Genomic DNA, 9,695 nt, shown 5'->3' with positions numbered 1-9,695 from the left:
TCTATATCTTGCATGATGCCTACCCATGGTTAGGGTGATAACAGTTGTTGATCCAATTATGAAAGAAAGAAAAAGAACTCTTTAAAATAGTGAAGTAAAATAGCTAATTTTCCCATGAGTTTATCATTTGCTGTATTCAAAAGTTTTAAAAATTATATTAACTATATAACTAAACATATTTATCTTTATTATATATGATATGCAATTATATAAGACATACTATTATATATATAATGCTTAAACAATTAAATATAAATTATACTTTCCTTCCCCAGATAAGACAAAGAACCTGTTTACTTCTTTGAGGATTTATTGGTTCCTGTGAAACCTGTGAAGGTCACTAACACTCTACAGCCAGAGAATCACAACATATGATTGTCTTTTCAGTCTTGTAGTATCCACAGTAGTGATGTCTGTCCATGGACAAGTGTCTGTCCAGAACATCCATTAAACTCCATGCCTGCTCTGTGTGTCATGGGGACAGGGACAGAAGACAGATTCACTGGTGGTAGGCCCTCCCTTTGGGGTGTGCCATGACAACGATACCCCAGGTGGCAATGCCTAGAAAAAAACAACAATACCATACCTTTATGCTGCATTTTAATTTACCAAGTGTTTCACATACACGCCATCTTATTTAACCCTCACAACACTTCTGGAGGAAATATTACCATTGTATCTTTCTTATAGGCAAGTGAAGCACAGAAAATGAAAAAAAAAAATCAGGAAAAAAAAGAACATCTTGTAGGAGAATTTACCTATACAGAATCAAGAAGGTAACACAGAAACCTCAAATTATATTCACTGACAATCGGTTTGAAAGCTAAAAAGATCATGACGTTTTACTGATGACATCTTGACGATCACAGAGAGGGGTTGTGGGCGACATTACCCAGGTGTACCAAGTAGGTGAGCTTAGATCCCACGTCTAAAGATCTGGGATTCAAGGCAAATTTCTTAAATTAAGGTCAAGTGCCCTGGCTCAGGCTTTCTCCAGGACCTGGAGAAAAAGTATGGGCTTTGAGATCTGATATACCTGGGATCAAGTGACTGTCATTTCCCGACCATGAACACAATACTCCTCGTTGCCTTGGTTTGCTCCATAGTAAAATGAGAATACTATAATCATAGCTACTTCTAACAGCTATTCTGAGAATTAAAAGGACTGAGCCTAATAAGCGTTCTCAAGAAATACTGATTTAAAATTAAAAAAAAAAAAAAAAAAAGAAAGAAAGGCGTTCCAACAACTTCTTCTCTCACCTTGTCTGAGGTGCCCCCACCACCTGACCAGCGCCAGCACCCCGCCTCCCCGCCCACGTGGCTGCTCCCTTTCCTTCCTCTACCCCACAGATACCCAACCCGCCCAAGTGCTGTGCCCTGATGCTCACTGATGCCGATGACCATCTTCGTAATTGTCCATGGACCCGGGGGATATCCCATCTTCATGGGTTTCCGTGCCTCCCAGTAGACGTACCCGCCCGCCCCCATCAGCCCCAACCCAGAAAGCACTCGACAGCTCCAGCAAGTCTTCAACCAGTTGTGTTCTGCTGGGGAGGTCGGCGCTCCGGGTGTAGCTGGGGGCGCAGGCTTGGCGGGCACGGCGGCGGTATCGGGAGACGCAGCGATCTTGGAGAACTCCAAAGGCTTGGACACCTGAAACCCCATGTTCTGGAACTCGGCCTCAACCTTGGGAGTCTTTGGTTCAAACCGACGTAAACGATGCACCGGAAAGCAGAGCGCCGGAAAGCAGAACGCCGGGACGCTTGCGCCGTGCGAGGAGGAAGCCTGAGGGCTGCTGGGAAATGAAGTTCCCCTCCGCCTCAGAGGGGGAAAAGGTGAAAGAATGCTGCCCTTTATTGCTGGATTTCTCTGGCAGCAACAACCTCGGATGCGCTGGAGGCCAATTCCAACCCTCCTCCCCGCCGTCTCCCCACCGGCCCCCCCCCCCCTTTTAGAAATTCTGTAATCGCTACTCACTAAATGCATCACCTTTCAATCTCCTTAGAGGAGAAGTCTGGGTCGCTAAGTTTCTTGCCTTACATGAACTGCCAGACCTTGGGCATGTCATATCTCCTATCCAGAGGCCTGTGAATCAAGGAGTTGGGTTTTATATGTGCACAATCATGTGCTAGATACAGACATACCATAGAAATATTGCAGGTTTGGTTCTAGAGCACCACAATACAGCAAATATCTCAATAAAACAAGTCATGCAATTTTTTTTTTTTTTTGGTTTCTTGGTGTATATAAAAGTTTTTTATACTGCAGTCTGTTAAATGTGCAATAGCATTGTGTCTAAAAAACTGTATATATCTCTTAATTTAAAAAAAAAAATCTTGCCAAAAAAATGCTAACGATTACCTTAGCCTTCAGTAAGTACTAATCTGTTTTTTTTTTTTTTTTTTTTTTGAGGTGGAGTTTTGCTCTTGTTGCCCAGGCTGGAATGCAATGGTGGATCTTGGCTCACTGCAAGTTTCGCCTCCCGGGTTCAAGTGATTCTCTTGCCTCAGCCTCCTTAGTAGCTTGGATTACAGATGCCTGCCACCACACCTGGCTAATTTTTTGTATTTTTAGTAGAGATGGGTTTTCACCATGTTGGCCAGGCTGTTCTCAAACTCCTGACCTCAGGTGATCCACCTGCCTTGGCCTCTCAAAGTGCTGGGATTACAGGCATGAACCACCGTGCCCGGCCACTTCTAATCTTTTTGCTGGTGGAGGGTCTGGCCTCGATGTTGATGGCTGCTGATTGATCAAGGTAGTGGTTGCTGAAGGTTGGGGTGACTGTGCCAATTTCTTAAAATAAGACAATAATGACATTTTCTGCAAGAATTTTTTTTTTTTTTTTTTTTTTTTTTTTTTTTTTTTTTTGAGACGGAGTCTCGCTCTGTTGCCCAGGCTGGAGTGCAGTGGCGGGATCTCGGATCTCTGCAATCTCCGCCTCCCAGGTTCACACCATTCTCCTGCCTCAGCCTCCCGAGTAGCTGGGACTACAGGTTCCCACCACCACGCCCGGCTAATTTTTTTGTATATTTAGTAGAGACGGGGTTTCACCATGTTAGCCAGGATGGTCTGGATTTCCTGACCTCGTGATCCACCAGCTTCGGCCTCCCAAAGTGCTGGGATTACAGGCATGAGCCACCGCGCCCGATTCTTCTGCAAGAATTGACTTTTCCTTTTACGAAAGATTTTTTTGCAACATGCAATGACGTTTTATAGCATTTTAATAACCACCATTTAACGTCTTTCAAAATTGGAGCCCTTTATCCAACATTTTGACAATGTTCATAGCATCTTCACCAGGAGTAGATTCCATTTCAAAAACCACTTTGTTCATCCACAGGAAGTAACCCCTCATCTGTTCAAGTTTTATCATGAGATTGTGGCAATTAAGTCACATCATCAGGCTCCACTTCGAATTCTAGTTCTCTTGCTATTTCCACCACATATGCAGTTACTTCCCTCATCTAAAATCTTGAACCCTTCTTAGTTGTTCATAAAGATTGGAATCAATTTCTTCCAATATCCAGTTAGAGATATTTTGTCCTCCTCCCATGAGTCACAAATATTCTTAATGACATCAGAATGTTGAATCTTTCCCAGAAGGTTTTCAATTTACTTTAACCAGATTCGTCAGAGAAATCATTATCTATGGCTGCTATAGCCTTACAAAATGTATTTCTTAAATAGTAAAACTTGAAAGTCAACATTACTTCTTGATCTATAGGCTGCAGAATGGATGTTGTGTTAGCAGTTATGAAAACGTTAATCTCTTTGTACTTTTCCATTACAACTCTTGAGTAACTAGGTACATTGTCAATGAGCAGTAATATTTTGAAAGGAATCTTTTTTCTGAGCAAGAAGTCTCAACAATGAACTTAAAATATTCAGTAAACCATGCTGTATACGGATGTGCTGTCGTCAGGCTTTGTTGTTCGAATTACAAAACACAGGCAGAGTATACTTAGCATAATTCTTAAGAGTGCTGGGATTTCCAGAAAGATAAATGAGGATTGGCTTCAATTTAAAGTCATCAGCTATATTAGGTTCTAACAAGAAAGTCAGATTTGAAGGGTGAAGCCAAGCATTGACTTGTCCTCTCTAGTTATGAAATGGCATCTTTTATTAATAGAATGCTGCCTCATCTATACTGATTATCTGTTATCAATGATCTAAGTTAGGTTTCTTTGATAACTTGCTGCAGCTTTTACATCAGCACTTGCTGCTTCACCTTGCAATTTTATGTTATGAAGGCAGCTTATTTTTTTTTTAAACCACATGAACCAACCTCTGCTAACTTCCAACTTTTCTTCTGCAGCTTTCTCACCTCCCTCAGCCTTGGTAGAAGTAAGGAGAGTTGGGGTCTTGCTCTGGATTAGGCTTTGACTTAAGGGAATGTTGTGGCTGATTTGATCTTCTATCCAGATGACTGAAACTTTTTCGATATCAGCAATATGACTGTTTTACTTTCTAATCATTGGTGTGTTCACTAGAGTAGCACTTTTAACTTCCTTTTCCTTTGCATTTACAACTTGGCTGTTTGGCCTACATTCCAGCCTATCCCAGCTTTCGACATGCCTTCCTCAGTAATAATCATTTCTACATTTTGACTTAAATTGAGATAAGGTTGACTCTTCCTTTCACTTGAATACTTAGAGGCCATGGTCAGGTTATTAGTTGGCCTAATTTGAATGTTTTTGCATCTCAGCAAATACAGAGAAGTAGAGAGGTTAATGGTTGGTGGGTGGAGCAGTCAAAACACACATTTTTATTAAGTTCACCATCTTTTATGGGTGTGGTTCATGCTGCCCTAAAATTATTCCAATAGTAACATCAAATATCACTGATCACAGATCACCATAACAGATATAATAGTAATGGAAAAGTTTGAAATAATGCAAGAATTACCAAAATGTGACACAGATATGAGTGAGCACATACTGTTTGGAAAATTGTGCTAATAGGCTTGCTCTACACAGGGTTACCACCAAACTTTCCATTTGTAAAATGTACAATATCTGCCATTTACAGTAAAGTGAAGCATAATGAAGTAAGATATGCCTGTACTTTGCTAAGCAATCAATTGCATGATGCCATTTAATATCCTGACTCAACATGGCAGATTAAGTTTTCCCAGTATATGACAAAAATGGCTAAGTGCCATAGCCATAGTTGAAACCAGTGTCTGTGGATACAGTCAAATATCTTAAGCGCTACCTATACATATTGTGAGGAGAGTACACAAATGTGATCGATACGTTAAAAATTGGTTTGATTTACCTGAATGAATACTTTTTTATTTCTCTTTAGCTTCTTTCTTAAAGACATGGTCTGAATTGTATCATAGTCATGGCATTGTTTTTTTGAGAGCCTTGGAAAAGTTCAACCCCAAAATCAGGCTAATAGATAGGAGGAATTGATACAGAATCTGTTTTTGCCAGTTTACTTTCTTACCTCTTAAGAATGATCTTTTAATTCTGATACTGTCTTTGCAATTAAACTTCTGTATCATCAACTCTCAACTCATACTACCTTTCATTTTCTTTGGGTTTTGAATATATATTGCTTATGTTGGGTTGTTCTCAGAGAATTACTAGCAAGAAATCACGACATTTAGAGTTTTGAGTTTGTTTCTCTTAGAGGAGATGGGTGAATATAGGAATAACTTTGGATTTAAACTTTTTTCCTTTGGATTGACTTTAAAAATTAACAAGATAAAAACATTCTGTTCTATGTTCTGAAATGCAATGTGATTTTAGGAAGGTTAAAAAAATGAAAAAATAAAGATATGGATATATAAGGATAAAATAAAGTAGTGAGAATACTGGACTGGCCTATTGCTTAACTTCAAAGATGCCCCCTATTTATATATATGTTATATGGCACATATAATTAGAGAGAGTCTTTATATATGCACGCACATATATGAGAGACAGATATATATAGATATACACATTTCTATATGTATATTTATATCTATAGAAAGGTGTGTGTGTATGTATGTATGTATGTGCATGTGTGAGTGTAGTAGGAAGAAAAAGGGGTTTGGGAGATTTGGGTTCGATGCCTTGCTTCATCACTATGAGCCACCCATGTGACATAGAAAATATTACTTATCTTCTCTGGACCTCAGTTAAATCATGTGTAAAATAAGATTTGGACTAGTTGGTCTCCAACAGTTTTTCCTGACTTGAAAATCCAACTACTTATTAGGAATCTCTCTTCAGATGGCATTGCACTAAGTGCCATACCAAATGAATTCAATAGTATTTCACTATTTCACTTAGAAATTCACAATTTATGGCTTATGCTTCTTACTGCCTGATACAACATTTTATAGTTGTGTAATTTCTTCATATTTATATAGGAACAAACTCATCGTTTGGCAATTGTTGCCAGACATTTTGACTGAACACCCTATAGATAAAAAAGCTTGAGCACACACTATCATTTATGCATGTTTCTTATTTATAAATTATATATTAATATACTACCTTATATATTATAAGGATAAGTTAAAATAATAGAAATAAGAAATTTCAATATTTTCTCACATCACAATATATGGACTTGTGCATCTCCATGGATACCATGGTTATTTGACATGTGATTTTATTAATTCATGTTTTATCTAAAAGCTTATCTTCCATCAGGAGAGAACATCATTAATTCTCCAAATAAGTACTGTTAAAGTAGCCCCATAACACTACATCCAAAGAACAGGCAAGATTTTATTTTAATTTGTGTTCCTTTCAAGTACCTTCCAAAAGATGGGTTTGTTCTCTTATGATTATCTCAAATGAACTATTTCAGGCTTTGTTGCTGTTTGATTGTGATATCCTTCCAAAATTCAACAATGGCTTCTGCAGAGCCTATGTATCCTAAAACTACATAGCACATGTTACAATTGAGATGGACTAACATAATTTTGATTGGAAAACTGCTGGAAGCATTAACACACCTCTTGAGATTAATGAAACACAACGCTCTGAGAATAAGGGAAGATGCTGATGAAAGCAAGCATTGTAATTGGAAGGAGTCTTTTAAGGGAAGGAAACTAGTAGGAGAAGGTTGAAAGCTAACTTTATCTCATTTTCTTCTTTATTGTGTTTATTTCTTTTACTATTTGTTATGCCTATAGTTCATTTTGGCACTTTTGACTCACAAGATCTCGTGATTTATTTATACATATAAAAGTGCAAAAGATGTAAAAGTGTATATACTGAAAGTGTGCTTCACACTCTTCCTGTCCCTCAGCCACCCAGTTCTCCTTCCCTGACAGCATGTGTTACCAGTTTCTTGTGTGTCTTTTCAGAGATGTTTGCTTATGTGTGTTTTTTTTTTCTCCAATGAGTTTAGAGTTCACTGCATATCAGTCAGTATGTAAAGAACTTCTTCATGCTTTTGTATGGGTCTATAGTATTCCATTTTATGAGCATACTATGTGAGTGCCCTCATATCAGTGGGCACTAATGGACATTTAGACTGCTTCCACTCTCTTCCACACATAGTGTCACAATGAATAAGTTTGTATATACATCATATCAAAAACCTATGAGTATATCTTAGAATAGGACGTATTCTAAAGATATGTATGGTAATTATAAGCTTGATGGATAGTACCAAATTGTCCTCCATAGAAGTTGTGCCAGTTTACACTCTCACCAGCAAGTACAAGAAGACCTGTTTCTTCACACCATTCTTTAAAATTGAAGCATTGATCTTTGATCTCTGCCAATCGAATGTATGAAAAGTGGTTTCATTTTCCTTTTTTTATTATGAGTGAGCTTCTTAAGTATGTTTAGGGGCAACTCATATTGATTTTTCTGTGAACTGTCAACATATTGTATCCATTTGCCATTAGATTGCCTTTTTCTCATTGACTTCTCAGGACTCTACACATTAGATGAGTTAACCTTTAGACTGTGACATAAGTAGGCATATTTTTCTCACAATTTGACATTTGTCTTTTGACTTTGTTTTACTTTTTACTATGCACATTTTATTAAGCATATACTTGAGTCGATCTTTCCTTTTATAGCTTCTAAATTTCATGTCATGTTTAGAAAGGCTATCCACCATCTCTGGTTTCTCCAGTATTTCAGCCTTTTTTTAATGCTTAAAAATTTAATACGTTTGAAATTTATCCTTTTATTATGTGTCAATAATAGAATCAGACTTTTCCCCTCAGAGGCTACCCAGTTGTCTCAATATTATTTATTAAATAATCCACCATTTTACTACCTATTTAAAATGCCACTTTTAGCCCATACTTGCAGCTATCTGAGAGGCTGAGGTGGGAGGATCACTTGAGTCCTGGAATGTGAGACTGTAGTGCACTATGATCATACCTGGGAATAGCCACTACACTCCAGCCTGGGCAACATAGTGAGATGCTGTCTCTATTAAAAAACGTAATTGAAAATCAATCAATCAATAAAATTTAAAAAAATTAAATGTCATTTTTCTCAAATACTGTATATGTAAATATATATTTATATATATTTATGTATATATGTCTATATTATATATATGTATTTATCTATATATACATCCATATATATATATATGTTTATATTTATTCCCAGACTTCATATTCTATTCCATGATCTGCCTATTAATTCACATGCCAATATTACATTATTTTAATTGCCAAATCTCTATAACATGTTAATACTTGGAGACTGGTTTGCCTGATTATCTTCTCTTCCAGACTTTTCTTCACTATTTTTGCTTGTTTATTTTTCCACATGCACTTTTGACTCAGCTTGATTATTATAATGAAAGATGATGACATCTTTGTTAGGCTTACATTAAAATTGTAGGCTAATTTAGGAAGAAATGACATCTTTATGATGTGGAGTAATCTTATCCAAGGACATAGAATGCTTTTTCTTTCATTCATATCTTTTGTATTCCTCTGTAGCATTTTAAAGTCTTTTCATAATGATCTCACACATTTTATTTCAGACATTTTATCTTTTGTGTTATTACTGAAAGTAAGGGATTTTTCCTCTCTTTGTATCTTCTGACTGATTATTGTTTAACTATAAAAAGGCTCATGATTTCCAGAAATCCTAATATTGAATTATGCATGCATTCTGATGAACCTCTGAAATATGACTGATAGTTGTGTGTGTGTGTGTGTGTGCGCGCGCGCAATCTGTTGATTCAGGTGATCCCTATTATGTCTACTTCATAAAAAGAATTTGGAGATACTCCTTTTTTTCTGTATTCTGGAACAGTTTAAACATTATCTGCTTTTTAAAAGGTTTGGTAGAATTTCCCTGTGAAATTGTTTAGTTCAGTCACTTTATTCTTTGTGGGGGCAAGCAGGTTATTTGAAGAGGTTCCTTTCTATTTTGGAAAGCTGTTTAAATTTTCTGTTAGCAAATTTTTTTTTTTAACAAATTATACATCTCTGGAATATTATCAATTTCACACTAGTTTGCAAGTCTGTTTTTATTGGTCAGATATAGTGGTTCATACCTGTCATCTCAGCACTTTGGGGGACTAAGGAGGAAGTATCCCTTGAGGCCAGGAGTTCAAGACCAGGCCAAGAAACATAGCAGGACACCATCTCTATGAAAAAATGAAAAAATTAGCCGGGCATTGTGATGCATGCCTGTAGTGCTAGCTACTCGGGAGGTTGAGGTCAGAGGATTGCTTGAGCCCAGCAGTTTGAGGCTGCAGCGAGC

General features: G+C 37.3%; 1 protein-coding gene across 2 annotated transcripts; it reads right to left on the bottom strand.

The window, feature by feature from the left end:
• Window positions 1–292: 292 nt before the first annotated feature.
• On the bottom strand, window positions 293–1,723 carry DMAC1 (distal membrane arm assembly component 1). Of its 2 annotated transcripts, none has more exons than XM_005581756.4 (2): window positions 1,389–1,723; window positions 293–561 (listed from the first exon to the last, which is right to left on the bottom strand). In XM_005581756.4, exons 1-2 carry the CDS (start codon window positions 1,663–1,665, stop codon window positions 500–502), a joined length of 339 nt encoding a protein of 112 aa, XP_005581813.1. In that variant the 5' UTR covers window positions 1,666–1,723; the 3' UTR covers window positions 293–499. The 2 variants fall into 2 exon arrangements, with proteins under 2 accessions (XP_005581813.1, XP_015292656.1); XM_015437170.3 differs by having other exon boundaries at window positions 1,475–1,723.
• Between the last annotated feature and the right edge of the window lie 7,972 nt (window positions 1,724–9,695).

Source organism: Macaca fascicularis, chromosome 15 (genome assembly GCF_037993035.2).
Source record: "Macaca fascicularis isolate 582-1 chromosome 15, T2T-MFA8v1.1".
Taxonomy (NCBI): domain Eukaryota; kingdom Metazoa; phylum Chordata; class Mammalia; order Primates; family Cercopithecidae; genus Macaca; species Macaca fascicularis.
This window is presented reverse-complemented; position numbering and strand designations above follow the sequence as displayed.